General features: G+C 42.5%; 1 protein-coding gene across 5 annotated transcripts; it reads right to left on the bottom strand.

Moving 5' to 3' along the window:
- Nucleotides 1–534: 534 nt before the first annotated feature.
- On the bottom strand, nucleotides 535–20,150 carry SELL (selectin L). Of its 5 annotated transcripts, none has more exons than XM_032863026.1 (9): nucleotides 20,130–20,150; nucleotides 18,748–18,829; nucleotides 16,189–16,575; nucleotides 15,154–15,261; nucleotides 12,279–12,464; nucleotides 9,416–9,544; nucleotides 5,422–5,440; nucleotides 1,567–1,650; nucleotides 805–927 (listed from the first exon to the last, which is right to left on the bottom strand). In XM_032863026.1, exons 3-9 carry the CDS (start codon nucleotides 16,517–16,519, stop codon nucleotides 909–911), a joined length of 876 nt encoding a protein of 291 aa, XP_032718917.1. In that variant the 5' UTR covers nucleotides 16,520–16,575; nucleotides 18,748–18,829; nucleotides 20,130–20,150; the 3' UTR covers nucleotides 805–908. The 5 variants fall into 5 exon arrangements, with proteins under 5 accessions (XP_032718914.1, XP_032718917.1, XP_032718913.1 ...); XM_032863022.1 differs by lacking the exon at nucleotides 20,130–20,150 and adding an exon at nucleotides 19,893–20,030; XM_032863025.1 differs by lacking the exon at nucleotides 20,130–20,150 and adding an exon at nucleotides 19,692–19,710.
- Nucleotides 20,151–21,020: the final 870 nt, after the last annotated feature.

Here is a 21,020-nt window from a genome sequence, read left to right as displayed (position 1 = left end):
GGTGGGAGGAATCTCTTTCCACTCATTTAACCTGACATCAAAGGTGTGTTGCCTGCAGCTAGCATTCCGGTGATTTTTTAAAATTAACAATAGAGTGGTCACTAAAAAAAAAAAAAAAAGCATCAAATACAAGATATCTTGGGGGGTCCAGTACAAAAAACAACACTGAAAACCAAAGAATAAAAAAATAAATTTAAAAAATCAGTGCAGGCTATCTCTCTCTTCTCTCTTTTGATTTGGTCCTCATGAGATGCTCCATGTGGAAGCCAGCCAGCTGGGAACAAGAGACAGAATGGGGGGCAGAAGGTGGGGGGCTGTGGAGGCAGTTAAATAGGACAACCTTCATTTCCAGAAGGTGAGGCTACCGTACAAGCAGGACGTTCTCTGTTTGGAGCTGAACCCCATTACTCTGTTGGAGTTGGAAAGCAAGAACAACATCACTTTTATGAACTTATGTCTAAGAATGCACCCCTAGAGGCAACCAGAGGGCAAGGGAGATAAAACTTGCGACGAAATGGAGGCAGTAGGAACACATGGGTCAGGTTTCCACTGTATTTAAGGTCAGCAGGTACAGCGCGGAATTAGAACTGGAAATGGAGTCAGGATAGAGAGCAAAACTGGACATGTTTACATTCCATAGCAATACTTTCCCCCATGGTCCATGAAAAAGAGAATAAAACACTGAGCTATATAACGCACAGCCGTAGGCAGGGCTGCAGGGGTGGGTGAGGGGCACAGCGGGAGCAGAAAGAGCTTGCCGGTCTCGCCAAAATCTTTCCAGATGCCCCAGAACAGATGCACTTCATCTTCAAAGTGGGAGACAACACCACGCGATACGTTCTGGGGACGGATCTGAAGGGTCCAGTAACACCTGAGCAGCCGAAGAATTTTCTTCCACGAAGGGTGCTTTAATATGGATCATTGATGCTGAAAGAAAAACAGGGGAACAGAAATTAAAATAAGGAGTTTAAAAATTGCAAAACTGAACCGTGTTCAAATATCAGAAGAGGAGTGAAGGAAATGCCTTTCAGGTAGGTTTGGACAAGACATTCACTAAAGCAAAGGAATGAGAAGCAAACCGTAGAGCAACGCTTCTCACACTTGCGGCTGCTTCCACCCAGAGGCGGTGTGAAAACGAGGACTGATTCGGTAGGTCTGGGTGAGGCCCGAGATGCTGCCATTCTCACCAGCTCCCTGGTGATGTCCATGCTGCTGGTCCATGCACCACACCTAAAGATGTTTCTGGGGCACAGCCTTTGTTTTCAGATCGGATGAGTATGAGGGGCATTTTAGGTAGATTCTGAGCAGCAGGCAGTCAAGGAAAAGCGGTAGAAGATGACAGTGCTCAAATAAAAAGGGAAATTAGAGAAAAATCAAAACTCACGCAAGGTACGGTGGTGATTCTAAATGCCTGATTCTGGTGGGCCATGAGTTAAGGAAATGGTGACGAATCTAGTTTCATGAAATAAACGACACCTTTGTGTGTGTGTGACACCGTTGTCTCCTTGCAGGGGAGGGGGTAGGGGTGGGGGAGGAAAAGCTAAATGGAGCAGGTCTTAATAGCACCCTTCCAAGGGAGAACTGGATTCTGAGACTCTGCTCTCATGATGACCTGCCAGGGCAGACCACAGTTCAGCAGCTGCAAACGCGCTTGCCAACGCAGAGATAAAAATGTTTCTGAAAACAAAATTTCACATATGCCCTCCACTGAGGTTGGCATCATATCTCCCTGCGTATCTTGGGTGTAGCTTTTACCCAGGCAGAATTTAGACACTGGAAACCAAATGAGGTGGTAAACAGAACCAATTTGCAGAACAGTGAAAATAACCCGGCAAGAACTGAAACCACAGGTGCCCTAGGAGTCGGTCATTCACCGGTGAAGAGCTTTGAAGGATAAGCACCCAGGGTTGTGTGGGTTGGCTCCAGAGCTCTAGAAAAAACGCTCCAATGTTTAGTGTGATGGTTCTCATTTTATGTTTGGCTTGTTCTAGAAACACGCTCTGCTTCTTCCGTCCCACCCATCCTCGGTGCCATCACAAATGGTTTCGGGGAGAAGAATCATCACATTGCTGGGGGAGGAGGGTGTCTGGGACTCAGGACTCTTATCAGTGAGTCCAGAGTTCTAGAAGCATAAGGATGAAGAGCGTGACCTTTGGATCCAGATGGCTACAAATCTCAGCTTTGTCATTCATTCATGACCTCAGACTAGACATTTTGTTTCTCTTTGCCTCTGTTCCTTTACCCGTAAAATGAGAGTATTAATAGTACTTTTCCCCCCGGGCTTATAGGCAACGGAAGGATTTCAGACACCTATAACACCCAGAGCAGTGTGCAGTGTGGCATTAACGCTTCATAAATGTTTACAATTATCTTAACCATGTCACTAGCTCAGGGCCTATAGGAATGTTACTTAACTAGCTCAGTTATAAAGAGAGTTGGATCATGATGTCCATCAAGATCACTTCAGTACCTAAAATTTTATAATTCTATGAATTGAAGTCACCTTGGTCAATAAATGAGAGTTGTCTCAAGACACCTGGGCAAATAATGCTCCTTTGCTAGATCCTTCTAGAACATCTGGTGATGCATTCAGGACCTACCTTGATGGGGCCAACCTTCCTTTCCAACTTCTACTGACAGCTCCTCTGCACCCTGAACTGCCCCCTGAACACGCTGTGCCAGCCCCATGCCGTAGCATGTTTAAATCATTTCCCTGTAGTCTTTCTGCCCTGCTTCTCGCCATACACCTAAATGCCATCCATTCTTCAAAACCAACCCAGGATCCACCTTCTTTGTAAGATTTTCTGTATTGAAAAAATCCTTTAACACAGAGTTCATTGTCCATCACCATCCTCTGCCTTATATTTTTCTGAAAATAATTTTTTTTTATTTTTCTGTCTTCACTACTCAGCTAGATAAAAATCTCCTTGAGGTCAGGGCTAAGGACTTACTCCTGCTGGTGTCTCAGTCAAGCTTAGCATTGTTCCAACACAAAAGTATACCATAAACAACTATTGACTGATTCATTGTCAGAATCAATGAGCCCTTACACTTTATATGGCAATTAGCTGAGTGTGGTAATTAAATTAATGCTAATACTCTTCCTGCCAGCCTCTCTTCCTGTCCCCCAAAATCTTCTAAAAAGTTGAACTGGTCTGCTTCTATCTAGTGGCAATTAAAAAACAGGTGGTTCCTGCGATGAGAAAACAGCTCTGGGTAGATTGTACCAGGAAAGACTTTCACTCAATGGGTGTGAGCATGAAAGAAATCTCTACATCTTGTGGATTTCCTGCCCACAGAAATAGAGAGCCCAGCCCAGAGAAGGGTCTAGTTCCCCATTTACAGCACTGAACAGAAGATAGGACAATAAAATAAACTAGAATGTAAGAACTTCCACTGACCCCATGTCCTTATCCAGTCATCCACTTCCTGTCTCATCTAGCCAAGCTTTTTTTTTTTTTTTAAAGATTTTATTTATTTATTTGACAGAGAGAAATCACAAGTAGACAGAGAGGCAGGCAGAGAGAGAGAGAGGGAAGCAGGCTCCCTGCTGAGCAGAGAGCCCGATGCGGGACTCGATCCCAGGACCCTGAGATCATGACCTGAGCCGAAGGCAGCGGCTTAACCCACTGAGCCACCCAGGCGCCCCTCATCTAGCCAAGCTTTTAAAAAGAGATGGCTTACCTGCTCTGTCTCCACTTCCTCATACCCGCTGAACCCTCCAAGCCTGGCTATCAGACTTCGGTCATGACCTCAAACACAGAACAGTCTCTGCACTGATACCCTTGTTACATCCAGTGGGAACTCACTGGTTCTTCCAGCAGCCCTGGAAACCATTTCTACTTCCTTCCTTCCTTGGCATTCATGACCCAGACTCCTCATCTTCCTTCTGCCTCTCTGGCAACTTCTCCCCATTCCCTTTCCTTCATCAATCCTTTCAATACAGATGTCCCCCATGTTCCTGCCCCCTCTCCCCCAACCTCTTCTGTTCTCCCACTCCACGTGCTACCCAGATGACTGTACCTGCTCCCAAAAGAGCAGTTAACCTCCTGGGATGTGAGAACCCCCAAATCCACTCTCCTGCCCCAAGGTGGCCACTGTGCAACAGACTGAACCAATGAACTGTGAGTGAGCCCCAGATGCCTAAAGCTCAACACAGACAGAACCGAACCTGTGACCTTCACCTCCAAAAGTTCTCATTCTTCCGTGTTCCCTTCTCAGCAAATAGTACAGTATAGACAGTAACCACCCACCCGTTCCTGACCAAATCCATGATGACCTCTTTGATTCTTGTCTCTCTCACTTCGCCAATTAATTACATTCACTTGATTTTACCTCTTATCTCAAAACTCAAACTCACTGTTCTTTCTCTAGATGGGAACCATCAGCTTTAACCTAATAACTTCAAGTGCCTCCAGAACTGCCCTTCGCCTCTGGGCTCACCCAGCTCCCCTATTTGCAGAATGATCCTCGTAAGGTGAAAATTTCAGCACGGCATTCACCTGCTTTACCCCCAAAGACTTCAGAATTAAGTCCACACTCCTTAATAGGGCTTATAAGTTATGATCTGGCTTATGTTGCCTTATATCTCCCCCTTTTCTCATTTTTTAATATTTTATTTAAATTCAATTTAGTTGACATATAGGGTATTATCAGTTTCAGAGGTAGAATTTAGTGACACATCCGTTGCCTACAACACCCCGTGCTCATTATATCACGTGTTTCCTTAATGCCCATCACCCAGTTACCCCATCTCCTCCCACCTCCATACCCTCCAGCAACCCTCAGTTTGTTCCCTGTAGTTAAGAGTCTGAGGGTCAAGACCAGGCTAAAAGAAACTGCCTCACTGGGGAAGCCACAGGCAGAATTCATGTTCCCCACCTCTTCCACGTTTCTGAAGGTCAACGCTTATCAGAGAAGTAGTCATTTACTTTCCTGTACCAGGCGCGGAGGCCTGGGGTCCGGAATTATACCTTCTTAGGGCCTGGGATTTATCGGTTTCTCAATAAATGCTTGATGAATGTTTCACAAACACTGTATTTGGTATCGCCCTTATATTTTTCTAGGACAAGAAGAGACACATCGTCGTGCTTCCAATCCTTACAGAAAATTCAGGGATTATCAGAAAGAGCTCCCTTCATGTAGCTGTCCTTTCTTAACAGGGCATTATTTGTTCATTCATTCATTCATTCTTTCATTCTAATCCCTTGACCCTAAAGCAAAAACCACTCACACACATAGAAGCCAAAAGCACAGTTTTTAAAAGAAGCTAGTAGATTATCACTTTATACGGAAACCGCATTTGAATGAGACCTCATGTAGCTACCAAGGAGTTAACATGTCTGACTATAACGGGAAGTATCTCAAGGAAGGTGGAGAAAAGATCAACAGATGTAGAAACTTCTCGCTGATGAAACTTACCTTTCCCGGGACTCTTTACCTAAAAATAGAAGAAACAGAAAAATGGCATCAGCGAGAGCAGATATTTCCTTTTTTTTTTTTTTTTTTTTAAAGTAAGAGCAAAAGCAGAGTCCCATTCCCAAAATTGGCTTTTGGGGTGTATTGCGTATTTGTTGGTGAACCCCATCTTTGTGTAAGGGGATTTGAGATGGCCGGCTCTACGTGCTAATTCAAACAGTGGTGTGTACTCGTGCGTAACAGACCCATTGACATAGATGCTTCTGCATTCCATTTCAATCTCCCTGCTGATCGTAAAGGCAGAAGTCTAGCTCCAACTGCCAGACGGGCAGACCTGCTCTGCCCAGGCACATGCTTACCCCCTCCCGCCTGCCATCTCAGCTCACCTTCAGATTCTCCCCTAAGAGACTTGGGGGCTGGAAGTATGTGTCATTACGTCTCACACCACCTCGTCTGTGAGAATCCACAAAGAAATTTCACTCGGGTCCCTGTGGTAGGAATTACTCATTCATCTGAGTAACTGATGTGTTTTTAACCTTACAAACACAGTGACATCATGACCAGTTACGCTCCCTTCTTTGATTGGCTGCCGGGAACCAGACCCTGAGCTAAGACCCTTTCCTAGCAAGTGTACAGGATTTCATGACCTACCTTCTTGTGTCCTAACTCCACCTCTTGATCCAACTTCTTTTTATGCCCTAAATTTTAGCCTTCCTTTTCTTACCTATTTTTAAACTGATTTTAACTTACTATGTGGAATGCATTTCATAAACCATCTTACATTGTTTCCAAAGACAAAAGAGTGTAACTAAGTAGATTAATGAACAAACTGCAGAGTTAGACTCCAGAGGAAATAAAAGCAAAAAAAGAAAAAAAATATTTTTGAGAAACAGACAAATCGCTGGGAAGCACTGTGCTTCTGTGGCGATTACGTGAAGCTCTAGAATCATCCAGTCTGGTGCAAACCCTGCTTTATCAGCTGTGCTGTGTGTCCAGATAGCGGCTTAGTCTCTCAGGCCACAGTTCCTCCATCTGTGAAAGGAGCGTGACAATCACATCTTCCACACCGAGTTGGTAAAATAAAATGTATTCCAGGTATTTAGGCCAGGGCCTACCACACACACAGTGCTCAGATGCTGTTTTAAGCATTTAAAATGTTAGACTTTACTCTTTTACACATTTCCTCCAAAATTCAGCCTTCTGATGACATGGGCTGAATACATTTGACCAAGGAGAATGAAATCTGAGCTAACTTCAGGCTCCGTTTGTTTATCTTCATATAAATACATTTTCTTTTTAGGTCCAACAACACACATAACAATACGTGGGCAAGAATCTGTTACTACTGAGAGAGGTCTGCTTGAAGAAAAAGGAACTAAGTGGCACGTGTTCAGTTTCGTGTCCTATTCGAACCCTGTGGGTTGGTTTGGGTGGGGAATTCTTCCAACCAAGAGAAAACATAGAGCCTCATTAATCTGAAGACTGCCAGTGTTGAGGGCCTGTGAGGGTGGGGATCTTCTGATCTCTGATTCTGGCCCCTGCTGATATGGGATGTGAGACATCTGGCCTAAAATCCCTGTCTCAGTTTCCTTATTTACCAAAGGGGGCAATGATAATGACTCATAAGAGAATGATTATCTAGGGGAAAAACGTGTTTCTAGGCAAGCCCATTCAGAGGGACATGCATTTCTGGAGCCTGGATTTATTTCTCTTCCAGAACAATGGAGCAAAACCTGGATATCAAGACGCTTAGGGTAGGTGCCAAACTGTAGTTTTAGAAGATTTCTCCGAGGACAGGACAGGAGTCAAGAATCTAGTCGTTTCACTGGGTACGAGGTCTTAAATATTCGCCTGTCTTCTTTTTCCAGCTTGCTGAACCCCAAACACCTGTGACATCCTTGGAGTTGATAACTACTATACACATGAGACTTATTGCATTTAACTTTTTTTCTTGTAAATATGTCAGCTACACTGTCAGAAAAGCTCTGGGGGGTTAGCCTGGGAACCTAACCATCATCCTAACACCATTTCTATAGTAAAAACATTCTTCTTGTTGCAAAACACTAAGTGACAACTACAATCTTTGGAAGATGAAGTCACTTGAAAATTGGAGCTATCAGAAGACGTTCCGCAGATGCAGTCTATTAAAATGCTACATTAAAGACACCCGACTTCCCTACAGAGTGAGTGATTTTTGGGGCTTCTGTTCTCTTTGCTGGCATACGTGTATCAAGCCTCACTGCCCGTTATCTGTTTCCTGTTTGCCCCACACTTAATCCCACAGCAGGGGCATGTAGTTTTCACGTTATCAGTTTGAGATCTTGTACAGAAATGACACCAACGTAAAAAAGTGTAAAAACAACCCCACTGCTGTTCTCACCCATGCTGAGAGAACCACCTTTGCCAGCCAACCCCCGCCCTGCACCCCACACCCTGCTACTGAATGCAAGTGACTTCACTCTGGTCTTTTGATTCTACTAACAGTTATTAAAAGACTTTGGAATTTGGGACTATGCTCCTTACTAAGGTGACTCACAGCTCCCAAATCCTTAAAGGTTGTTTAGAGAACAGCCCCCGTCTCCCAGAGGGCAGTGTATAATGGGCCACTGCATTCTCTACCCCTCAAGAGGACTCTGGGATCAGGCTTTGGAGTCTCAGTGGAAAAGATCATCAGTGGTGAGAGGAAAAAAGCCCTCTTTCTTCCCATGCCTTAGAGTAGTACTTGAGTGTGTCATATCGCACTGTACGGTGATGGGATCCAGTCTTAGCAGAACTCCCAAGAGCAGGAGCAGAGACATTCGAACTGCTTGGTGCCCTCCCTTGGCCCTAAGGAGGTGCTTGCACGTCAACAGTGTCCCTTCCATCATCTTTCTGGGTTGGTTATAAAACTAATCTAGTGTCATTCTTAAATTGGGGATGAAAGATCAGATCACAGGAGAAGACCATTAGGGTTGGGTAGATAAATATTCCTGCCACTGACGGTGAGGATGGGTGAGGGGCAGCCTTTATAGACCGCACTCACTGAGCAGAATCCAGAGTAAATAATCGATGGAAGTAAAATTAAAATGGCGATGAACTGACTCCATAGAAAGGCAACGCAAACAGCTGGTTAGCAGTTATTTCAAGGTCACCGATGGCCTCTGAACTTAAAGCAGGGAGAGCTCAAAAGCTGGTCTTGTCCCTGAACTTCCTAGTCTTAAACGTTTCTGCCAGGTAAGTTTGGCCAGATGTGGCAGTGCACACTCAGGGCCTGCCACAGACTGTGGGCCCATAACCAGCAAGTCGGTCCCAGTTTAGGGTTTGGACACACTTGGGGGGATGTGAGGGGAATGGGGCTGTTGTTTTTCCCCGGTAGTCCCATGTATTGTTCCAAGCAGCGGCTTCTCAAACAGCCCTCCTTATTCACTTTTCCTCTCCAGGCCGTAGTCGGGGGTGGGGGGGCGGGGGGAGAGAATGCTGTGCATTGGGTTAAAGCTGTATTCTCAGTGAATAGACACTGGGGAGAAAACGTGAGGGTTTCTTCCCAGGGACAATGCAATTCCCGCACGTCAGAAGCCAGACAGGTATGTGACTCAGGCTTTGGGGAAGAGTGCCTTAAAAACCTTATTGGTCATTAGATTCCTTCTCTAGTGGAATTGTAACACTGAGATCAAAGGCATTTAGGGTCTTAGAGGACAGAGATGATATATCCTTTGTTCAGAATTAAAGAAGAGCAAAGAACCGTTAAAATATCTCATTTGTCTGTTATCACCCTGGCACGGTACCTTGAAGACAGTAGGTATTTTAAAGGTTTGTCAGAGGATAGGCACAAATCAGCCAACTTGCTGTCACGGACGTGTGCATGGGCTGTTTCACACATCCCCAGGGATGCTGGCGACAGGACACAGAACTTGGTATCCCGCTTCAGTTGAACTGACCATACTTAATTTCCTGTGGGTTTCTGTATTGTTTTCCACTTAGAATTGTATTACTTTCCTATGAAGGTGAACTCACATACCTTTCTTTAATCTTCTTGCCAGCCAAATGATAAATGCCAGCCCAGCAAAAGCAGTAACCATGACTGCCACCGGAATGAAGACAGGATTATAGTTGCCTTCCTTGATCATTGAGAAGTTCCTGTCCACTTCTGAAAGAGAGATACAGAGCATGAGACCACGGCAGTCCTCACTCAGAGCATCTCATGACGTTAGGCTTTGTTCCTCCCCACATCTCCTAGTAAGAGCCCACGTGATGCCATTTGACAGATGAGGACACTGGCATGGGAAGGACCAAGATGAGTCTACAGCAGAGGTAGAGACAAGACAAGATTTTCTACCCCAATGCCTATAAATTCTTAATCTCCAGATTTGCAGTTCGTAGAACTCCCAGAAGAAGTACCTAAAAATCTTGGCAAAAAGTGGTCATCATTGTATTTATTTCCATGACCTTGTTCAATAGTTGGGACTCGACGATGCTGAGAAGACCTAACATGTCTAATATGACTTCAAGAAAAATAAAAGCCAGTGATCTGAACCAGGTAACGTATCAGTCAATGGAAACTATTAATGCTTTTATTTTGAAACAGCTGTGCAAACAAATGTACTTGTTTGCATGGCAAGACCTACACTAAACTGTCTTTCAAGTGATGTGGCCTTACCACATATTTCTAGTTCCTTTACACGTAAGTAGATGGATACAGCTCTATCCTCTTGAAAGAGTGAGCTAAGTTTATTTGGGAACTTTTATTGAAAAACTACCCATATGAAAAAACTATGTTCTGTTACCACCAATCAAATAAATGTACTTTTATATATTAGTAGAGGGTCTGTGTCCCTTATTCTTCGTGTTACTTTGATGAATCTTTCCAAGGTGCATTCACCTTCACACCCAAATGTATAATAGAAAATAGGCTCAAGTTCCCAGATGACCCAAACAGAGGACGACTTTTTTATTCACCTTATTTAGCAGGGGCACTGTGTCGAGTGGGGGGGCGGTCCATGGAAACGAGGAAGACACGGTCCTTCTCATACACAGATTAGGAAGGCATCAGCTTAGTGATAACGGAGAAATATCTGCTATTTTGGGAATTAGGGGGTCACTGGTGACCTTTGTAGAGACATTTAAATGGACTAACAGAAATGAGATAGTAGTGGAATGGAAGAATGAATAAGAAATAAGTCAGAGACAGTGCCTAGCTGTTAAGATAAGAACATCTAACACTAAGCATCTAGTGCCTAGCTGTTAAGATAGGAGTTGAAAATCAGCTGAAGAGAGAAAAGGCTGCCATTGAAGGAAGACATAAGAACAGCCTAGGATCTTACAGTAAATTAATGTGTACAAATTTATCTTTAGGCCATACACACTTAACAATGAAATTTAAAGGTTTAATCTATCTTCCTCACTCTCTTCCCATTCACCAGTTCCATTTTTAAATATTCATTATATCAGGACAAATTTATTCACTTTGACATTTTGGACTAGGGCTTGACCAGATTCCAGATGATCCACAAAGAGTTTTCCTCTCCCCAATTAACTCCGTTCCTTCTGAGCAGTTGAGGGTGCACGTGAAGGTAGAGCTGAAGTTCCCCAAGGGGTGACTTCCGTCCATGGCCCCCAAATTAGGGGCCTCCAAAGGCTCACACTGAATCACTTCAATGAAAAAGGAAAGTTATTTCTGAGTATTTCTGAGCAGAGACCCTCCCTTGACCAAAAGTTTTTAACCAAAGTCTCCTGACTCAACTGGGGAACCACCTGGCTGAATCTAGACATTTATTATCTCTAAAAAGTTAGTTCTGATAATGCCGCTCCCAGACTTTATTTTCCTGATGGTGATGGAGAGTGGTGAGTCAGAGGGGAAGCCAGGGGCCCTGACAGCCCTTGGTGGGGGGAAGGTGGCAGAGGGTAGAGTTGTTGCTGCCCCAGTCCTGGTAATTCTCCAGCACTGCTGGAAGGATGCCATGCTGTAGCATGTCAAGTCTTCTTGACAGTTAAAAAGAAAAACCCACCATATTTTTCTTATTATTTTTTCTTATTTTATTTTCTTATTTTCATTATTTCAAATGAAAAAAAAAAAGAGAGAGAGAGAGAGATCAAGAGACTGTGTGTTTGTTTTTCACAGCAGTTGTTATTCCCCTGAGAGTTCAAAGAGGAGGAAAGGTAAAAATGATTTTAAGAATAAACCAAATAAAACAATCAAAAACCCTACTGAGGCACCTGGGTGGCTTGGGTGGTTACGTGTCTGACTCTTAGTCTCAGCTTAGGTCTTGATCTCAGTCAGGGTTGTGAGCTCAAGCCCTATGTTGGGTACACAGGGCGTGGAGCCTGCTTTAAACAACAACAACAAAACCCCCCAAAACCAGAACATCAAAATTGTCAACCCCCTGGGAAGGAATCTGGTTGGTGTTCAATAAGATGACACATAAAAAGGGTTACTGAGAGGACAGAACAAGCAACATTTAACTGAGGTTCAACAAGACTATTTATGCCATGACAATGAGAAAACTAAAATAAAACAGTATAACTACACCACGTATTATTATTTTTATTAATTATTTTTATTAACATATACTGTATTATTTGCCCCAGGGGTACAGGTCTGTGAATCATCAGGCTTACACACTTCACAGCCACACCATGTGTTATTGAAAATTATGTATATACTGTGAGATGGTTTCAGAGGTATTTGGCTGTTTTTTTGTTTGTGGTTTTTCTTTTCAATTTAAGCAACAACAATCCCTTTAAAAACATCACAGTGCGATCTAAGTTAGATTAACCTGTGTTCCAAAGAGGACAGAGACTTCTTAGCAAGTCTCTACTGCATTTTCTTAGTCCGCAAACCCAAGGAGGCCATGACAAAACCTCTGGCTTGAGGAGTTACTCACCTTCACAGTTTGGTCCTTGAGATGACCAGTTTCCAGAAGGTCCGCACGTGGTTTCCTCAATCTCAACGAGCTCTGCCCCCTCAGAGCAGTTGAAGGTACACCTGGAGGAATAGCTGAAGTCCCCCAGGGGCTGATGACAGTCCATGGTCCCCAGATCAGGGGCTTCCAAAGGCTCACACTGAACCACTGCGGTAAGAAAAGAAACAGCACTGGCTGGTGGGAAGAGGACTTGATGTCTGGGCTTAACTCCTAGCTCTGCCTTGGCACAAGGTGAATTAACCCTTCCAGGTTCAGTGTCTTCATCTGTGAAAGAGGAATCAGGGGCGCCCGGGTGGCTCAGATGGTTAAGCCTCTGCCTTCGGCTCAGGTCGTGACCCCAGGGTCCTGGGATCGAGTCCCGCATCAGACTCCTTGCTCAGCGGGGAGCCTGCTTCTCCCTCTCCCTCTGCCTCTCCCCCGCCCCTGCTCATGCTCTCTCTCACTCTCTCAAATAAATAAATAAAATCTTAAAAAAAAAAAAAAAGGAAGGAAGAAAGAGGAATCATGATGACTGTATTAACTTCCTAGAGCCGGGGTGGAAATTAAAAGATCTAACGTAAGTCAAGGACTTAGAAGAGAACCTGGCTCATAGGAAGTCCTAATTAAACACTAAGCTAAGTCTTTTTATTATTGTTGGCATTATTTGGGGAGAGAATGTTTAAACCTACTTAGGTTTACATGGGAATGATTAGCCCAGTTTGGAAATAACTGTCACATCAGAGTTTCTAGGTATATTAGAATGCTGGGAGCAGGAGATGTGGAATAGAGTGGGGAGGCTTTAGGAAGCATCAGCCTTGAGTCTGTCTTCACCCTTTCTAGGTCCTACCTTCAGCCACTCCAGAGTCTATGTCCCTGACTTGTGGTTCACAGTAGATCAAACTGAGCCTTAGAAAGAGTGATTTCACATTTGTAGGGCCTGCCATGCCATTTGAGGAAGTACTTCAAGTCTTGTGTCCTATTGATGATCACATTTGAGCCATCATTATGACCTTAGTTTTGAGATTTCAATGAAGAATGGACTAGAGGCATTAGAAAATTTTTAAATTTTTCATATACAGTACAAGTCCAAATTAACTTACTTTCTCCAATTTAACTCATACCTGTAAGCACATGCCTAATATACTCTAGACCTAGTCTCAGTCTGCCATAGGAAGCAGTAAATAGCACTTGCTGATCTCAAGCGTCGGTCTCCAGGGACTACAGACAAGCGCATGGATGACTCCATTCAATGTGGGGCAAACAAGAAAGGAACATGTGCAGCAATTGAAACAGGGAATAGGGAGACTTAGTTTTCCTTAGGGTCCAAAGAAAGCTTTCTGGAAAAAAAATGGTTCCTGAACTATGTCTTAAAGATGAACAGGTGTGTTAGCCATGTCAAAATGAGAGAGAAAACCATGATCAAGTCAGTGAGATATGAAGCACACATGAAAAGTGTGGAGAACGACAAGCTTTGTGATGTTACTAGAAGGAAAGAGGATGCAGGGATGATGTGAATGAGATTAGAAAGAAAGGTGGAAGGGACGCCTGGGTGGCTCAGTGGGTAAAGCCTCTCCCTTCAGCTCAGGTCATGATCTCAGGGTCCTGGGATCGAGCCCCGCCTCGGGCTCTCTGCTCCGCGGGGAGCCTGCTTCCTCCTCTCTCTCTGCCTGCCTCTCTGCCTGCTTGTGACCTCTCTCTCTCTCTCTGTCAAATAAATAAAAAATAAAAAAAAATTTAAAAAAGAAATTAAAAGGTGGATAAGAATTAAAAAAATATATATATAAATATTAAGGATAAATAAATAAATAATAAAAACAAACTTCAGTAGCAGAGTGAAAGCATTGGGTGAGAATTGAGTGAAATGAGTACGACCTAATGTTGGTTAACATTGAAATTTATTTTGGCTTTAATTCTTTACCCTTTACAGACGTTGCTTTTCTCTTCTTATAATTTTCTGTATTGTGCACCAGATGCTTCAACCATAGTTTTGAAACTCAATCAATATCAATCAAAGGATTTGATGTTTCTCTCAGTAGCGAGTTGACTGGGTCAAAGACTCCTTGGCTTTGAGTCTATGTACTCTTTGCTTTCTATTTCTACCACCATGACTGTGAATGATTTCAGGAGACTCCTACTGGTTCTCTCCGTCTGCTCTTTCTGTTCTCCAGTCCATCTTACACATTGCTTCTAGGAATAGCGTCCAAATGCAGGTGTTAAGATACTAAGTGGCCTCCTGCTGTCAAGTAAAGGCCAGATTCTTTCATTAGGTACTTAATTCCAACTTACCTTGCTTTCCATCAAATGAAATTATGAGCATATATAACTTCCACTAGCTAATTGCAAATCCTTTATGGGCAGAATCTATAATAGATTTCCTTTTCTATCCCCCCAAATACCTAGCCCAAATAAATGTGTTGGATTTATTACCATATTTCTCTGACCTATATTTTGTATCATTATGAGAACTTTTATTTTCAGCCTCGTCCTGTCATAATTTTGAGGACTACATAGAAATTAAGATTACCTAATAGGTAATTTGCCCTCCTAACTATAAATGGCAATGTTTCTTTCAAGCTTTCGACTTCTAATGAATCCGACAAGTTGGCGGGATTGAGTCCCCTAAGAACAGGAATCTACCAACTGCCTTCTTTGGGCGGTTTGCTAGAAGTGGACTGAAGTTTCATGCTGACTTATGAAACCATTCAGGAAACATAACCACATTGTGCAAGCATATTCTTCTGATGGAAAGTTCTCATTTCTCGGAATGGCCAGTATCATTTTGTCCCAGTCAACCTCCCCAAGCTACAGGGACCCCTGTGACTATACACAGCAAGAATCAAGTCAGGAAGGGGCTTACCAAATTGACACTGAGACCCGTAGAAGCCCACATCACAGTTGCAGGTGGAATTATTGATGGTTTCCACGCACTCTCCATGGTTGCTGCACGACCAGGGCTGACAAGAAGCTTTAAGGGGATGCGGGGGTCAGAAATAAATTATTTTAACATGATTACTTCTTAGTACTTATAGTCATAGTCATTTCTTCAGGTATAGGTAAGTTTTTGGCTGCAACTATTTGAACGAACAGGAAAGGTTTATTTGCACATTCGTAGCTGCTTTGCAATAAAACCATATGCTAGAATCTTTTAATTTATGGGATATACCGGCCATATAGCCACAGACATATGCATAGAATGAATTTGCCAGTGCCAATACTCTATAGCATTTTGGGGAAACTTAGTGTCGTACTCTAAAACCCTTGGAATCACTTTGTTTTAAATGTTACAGGTAGGTTAGTGATGACCTAGCCTCAACCATTTCTGCAGTATGCCTGGCAATCCCTTCCTTTATAGAAAGTACTAGAGAAAGAAAGAAGTCTGCACTTGCTAAATCAGTAGAGAGCCCAATATACAAGAGAGCAAATGGACTGTGTTTCACTGTTGACATATGACTTGGGAAAACACCGGCTGTTTTGGAACTGAAAACAGAAATTTCCATCCTCCACAAATAACGAAACATAGCAATATTTCGTGCTATGGAATGATATAAGATTAAGCCAAGAAGGAGGCATGAGCATAAAGCCCCCGACCTTACAGTGAGGAAACAGAAGTCACGTGAGCCTGAACTCCCGGCCAGATCCATCTCTGCTTCCACTTTCCTGCCTTACTTCTTACACACACTTACATACTGACAGAAATGGATTTCGAGGTGTCATTTCTGGGTGTTAGGAGGAGCCTCACATACCAAAAATGCACAGAGATGACCTGATTTTTATTTTATTATTCTTTATTTAGAGGACTGGATTTATTTTGGAATGTGCTGGAAGCTGCTGCCCTCCCTACCGTCCCTCTGGGATGAGTCCCATCGCTCTCCGCACTTTGGCCCCTCCTTACCTGTGTAACAGAGGGCTCTCTTTTGTTTGTAGCAGGAGTCATCGTTCCACTTTCCTGCGTCTTTGACCCTTTTGATGTAGATCTCCACACAGTCCTCTTTGGACTTCCTGTTGTTGGGCTCTCCATTTCCCCAGTTCTCTGCTTCTTTGGTAAGAGACTTGTTGGTTCCCACCCACGTCCATATCCCTTCTACCTTCCGGATTCCTATCCAGTAGTAAGTGTGGATGAAAGGAAGTGTCCTCTCCAGGTACTCAATCTCCCCCTTGTTTTGTATGGCAACTAAATCCGTATAATTTTCCTGGCAGTACCTTCTCGCCTTTGCCCAGTTCATGGGCTTTTCAGAATAGTGGTAAGTCCAGCCGTCAGTTCCATCACGTGCAAGGAAATCTGCAAGACATGAGCATGAATTATATGGGCTCACGGTTACAGCTAAAAAGAAGCTAGAAGTAATCCAGACTGAGCCTGCCACTTAAAGATGGCAAAACCAAGACCACAGAATCAGTCATTTGCAGATTTGAGGTAGAACCTAGACCTTTGGGTCCTAATCACTTTTCACAGTAACATGTAATACTTTCTGCTCATTGCTCTATTTTAGACAAATTTGGTAGCTTCTAAGATTTTATTTCATAACCTCATTTTCCCCCAAAATTCTTCCAAGTGAAATTTAATCACCATATTTTAGAAATTCATATTTCTTTTTCTATTTCTGTATAATTATATATCCTTAAAATGTATTGCCCACTTCTTTTTATCGTGGGATAATTTCCTAAAAGCCAACATTTATGTTTCTAATGGGAGAAGTAATATAAGGACAGGAATAACAACATACTTTAAGTATTCTCTTTCATATCAAAAAGGTAATCTTTTACCACAGGAAGAGCTGCTTCTGGGAAATCCTCCATACATAGCTCAAGCTATAAAAAAAAAACTATTTAAAAAAAAAGAGTAATTTACAAAACTAAATGCTGCAGGATTATGAAATTGATTTAGATCGTTCTGTACGCAAGGATACTCAGCTGATGGTGTTTAGTAATCATAGGGTGCTTCAAATATGAGGGCTTTAACAAGACTGAAACAAACACATAATTACGCAATGACCTCATGGTATTACATGCCATTCGAAGCATGGTATGATCTATGTGAAACACTGTGCTCCTGTTAAGGTAAACGTTTTTGTGGCCATCAATATCTATTGAGTTTTCATTGTGTAGCGCTAAAGCCATGGAGAAATACCAAAGAAAACATAGATCCAGTCTTCACAGTCTCCTAAAGATTCTCAACAAGGAATAACAAACGTAAGGAAAACATAATTAATCTTGATCCAATTAAACATACCAGAAGTGAACAGAGAACTGAGAAACAGATATGATTAATGAGTAACGAATGTAACAAAATACACATTTGGAACAGAGTTTTGAAGGAACATTCTACCAGGATATAAGTTCTAAGAGGGAAGAAACTGTTTGGTTTGGTGCTGTATCCCCAGGCCCTAGAACAGTGTCTGGCACATTAGAGGGACTTGTAAAAACACTTGTTGAAGGAAAAGAGCACTAGCTTTGCAGGTGACATGAGGTAGACATGTGGAATGTGTCAGGGGCAGAGGTAGGAATGTGTCAGGGGCAGAGGAAAGCACATTTGCTTGGCCAGAGCTCAAAATCTAAGGTGGGGGTAAGAAGCACCAGCTTACTTAGGAAGGGGAAAGGAGGTTCAAGACAAGTGCTGGAGAATCTTCAAGAATCAGACATAAAAACTCACCACACCAATGAGAGAAGAAATATATATATATGCACATATATATTTAAAATAAATATATATATTTAAAATTACATTTATATATAAATTTAATATATGTTAATATATTATATAATATAATAAATATATTCTATGTTATCACTATATTAATTAATATATTATTAATATATAATAAATACATTATACATTAATATGTATAAATTTATAAATACATTCAAAATTAAATTTAAAGGTTAATTTAAGTGATATATATATATTTATGTATATTCTGACCTTCAGGAGCTCACACTTCCATTGTAGAAATGACGCTGATGTGCACTAAACTACTGAAGGAAAACAAGAGCACCGAGCGCCCAGCTGGCTGAGTTGGAAGACATGTGATACTCTTGACCTTGGGCTTTGAGTTCAAACCCCATGTTGGGTGTAGAGATTACTTGGAAATAAAATCTTAAAAAAAAAAGAAAGAAAGAAAGAAAGAAAGAAAGAAAGAAAGAAAGTTCCCTGCTAAATATTTGGTATGGATTGTAAGTGTCCCATCAGATATTTCTTAATTGACTATTTCTTCATAATTAAGACTTTTGTGGAATTATCAAGATCTAGACTGTCCAACAAAGGTGTGTCAGGGTTAGGAGGTTTCTGGGGGAGGTACTAAAAGTAACAGGAAGAAAAAGATGTTCATAAAAAGGATAGAACTAACAACTATCTACCTCATAATCTTCCCTGCGATTGCATGCACTCAGGGGATATTTAAGGAAACTAAGCACAGGTTAAAGAAGGGCTTAGCAATAAACAAATACTGTCACATACCACAGCAGAGCACGGCCCAGACCCACACCTTGACGGAAGTCCGCGAACCCCTCTGAAAGCCCTGACATCTCCATGGAAATATCTGCAAAGAAAATACAGAATTATAGTTAGATTTATATTCTTAAATCGCAAGTTTACAGCACCTTAAGGAGGGGGTTGCAACCTTCTTAGAATTCAAAATAAAATACCTCTGCTCATGAACCCTGTCTGAAGTGAGAGGTTTCTTAGATGTGCATGAAAAAAGTAGCATTAAATTTGCTTCAAAACCATTACAGAGTTGTAGCTTTTCTTTTGTTGCTTTTTTTCTACCCTTACCTTTTAGACTCAGGTTGCTGATTATTACTACCCTGATTCTTTTCTACATTTCAATAATTTTTGTACTTTCTGCTGAGTTGCTAGATGAAACTATTTTATATCTAACATGTATATTTTTAAAGTGTTCTCTTTTTAAAAAAGATTTTATTTATTTATTTATCTGACAGACAGAGATCACAAGTAGGCAGAGAATCAGGCAGAGGGAGGGGGAAGCAGGCTTGCTGCCAAGCAGAGAGCCTGATGCTGGGCTTGATTCCATGACCCTGAGATCATGCCGAGAGCTGAAGGCAGAGGCTTTAACCCACTGAGCAACCCAGGCGCCCCTTAAAGTGTTCTTTGTTGTTTAATGAACTATTGATGTCTGAGATTTAAATGCTAAAATCTTAAACTAGATTACAATGGTTCAATGCTTCAAATACTTAAAAGTATTAGCTAGCCGGGCACCAGTAAAGAAAAGCAGTTCATTTCTTTTTCAGTTTAAAAAGAAAAACATTTTGCAGAATCCAGACCACAAGTTCTCTGCACACCTTAAAACCATATCTTCTGAATTTATTGCCTTTCAGGTAGCCCCAGTGTTTAGCTGCAAAACTGCCCATTTCAACAAGATAGAATTTCCTCAAGGATCTCACCAGAAACAAGTCAATGAGGAGAAATCAGCACATCTGAGAAGAAAGATTCTAGAAGCACCCTTTAGACTCAGCATTTTTAATTCTTGGCTTTGTTAAAACCAAAAATGAAGTGTCTCGTTTCTTGTCCTTTGCCACCTGTCTTTGCAATCCCAAGGGGGTTCTATCTGAGCACCTGGAAATCTTTGAGGCTGAGAGGCTCACCATGGCTTTATTTGTCCTTCTTTAGTTCTTCTGGAAGGCAGCCTCTCCACTCAGCACAAGGGTGTCCGGGTCCTTGCCCACAGCTAGGTGTGCTGCGTTTGGGGAGGCTGCGTGGAGGCCACCAGAAAGGGTTGCTTTTTTTTTTCATTTCTCAGACTGAGTCTTACATCCTCCTTCCCTCCCCTCCCCCTCCCCCCACCCCACTTCTTGCTCCCCTTTCTCCACCCCTTTCCTAACCTGGCTTCTGTCATCACCCTGAGAGAGGAAGAGCTGCTGACCGGGGCATGTTGTTAGATTCTCACCTCCTTTCCTCCTTCCCTCCTTCCCTCCTTCCTTCCTTGTTTCCATCCTTCCTGCCTTCCTGCTTTCCCTCCCTCCTGCCTTTCTTCCTTTCTGTCTCCTCCTCCTCCTTCTCCCTCTCTTTCTCCACTCCACTCCGTTCTCTCTCTCTTTCCCTCCTTTCTTCTTGGATAAACCCTGCACTACCTCTTGGCTATCCATGGTAACAGGTCCCAGATAACTGCAAAAAACACGGGATCAAAACAGCATTTGGCACCAATTCCCGATGCGGGCCCAGCTTCAGTAGATGGTTCCTGCGCCCTCTTTCCTTGCGTGCCCCCTCCTGGAGGTCCCTGGCAATGGCACCTCCTAGAGTTCGGCCCTATAGAAGGCAAAGCCCTGGGGAGGTGTTTGCCCTGGGAAGTTTGGGGCCCTAGAGCATTTTTTATTTTTGGAGTGTAAAATGTGAAGAAAATAGACTGCATATGAAATTAGGACCTATATGATGGAAAGGAAGAGTGATGACAAAATTAGATTTATATATATATATTTAACATATAATGTATTATTGGTTTAAGGGGTACAGGTCTGTGATTCATCAGTCTTACACAATTCACAGCACTCACCATAGCACATACCCTCCCCAATGTCCACACAGCCACCTTATCCCTCCCACCCTTCTCCCCTCCAGCAACCCTGTTTGTTTCCTGAGATTAAGAGTCTGTTATGGTTTGTCTCCCTCCCTGGTTTCATCTTGTTTCATTTTTCACTCCCTGCCCCTATGATCCTCTGTCTTGTTTGTCAAATTCCTCAAATCAGTGAGATCATATGATAATTTTACCTCTCTGA

This window comes from Lontra canadensis, unplaced genomic scaffold (assembly GCF_010015895.1).
Source record: "Lontra canadensis isolate GAN:19392208 unplaced genomic scaffold, GSC_riverotter_1.0 scaffold24, whole genome shotgun sequence".
Taxonomy (NCBI): domain Eukaryota; kingdom Metazoa; phylum Chordata; class Mammalia; order Carnivora; family Mustelidae; genus Lontra; species Lontra canadensis.
This window is presented reverse-complemented; position numbering and strand designations above follow the sequence as displayed.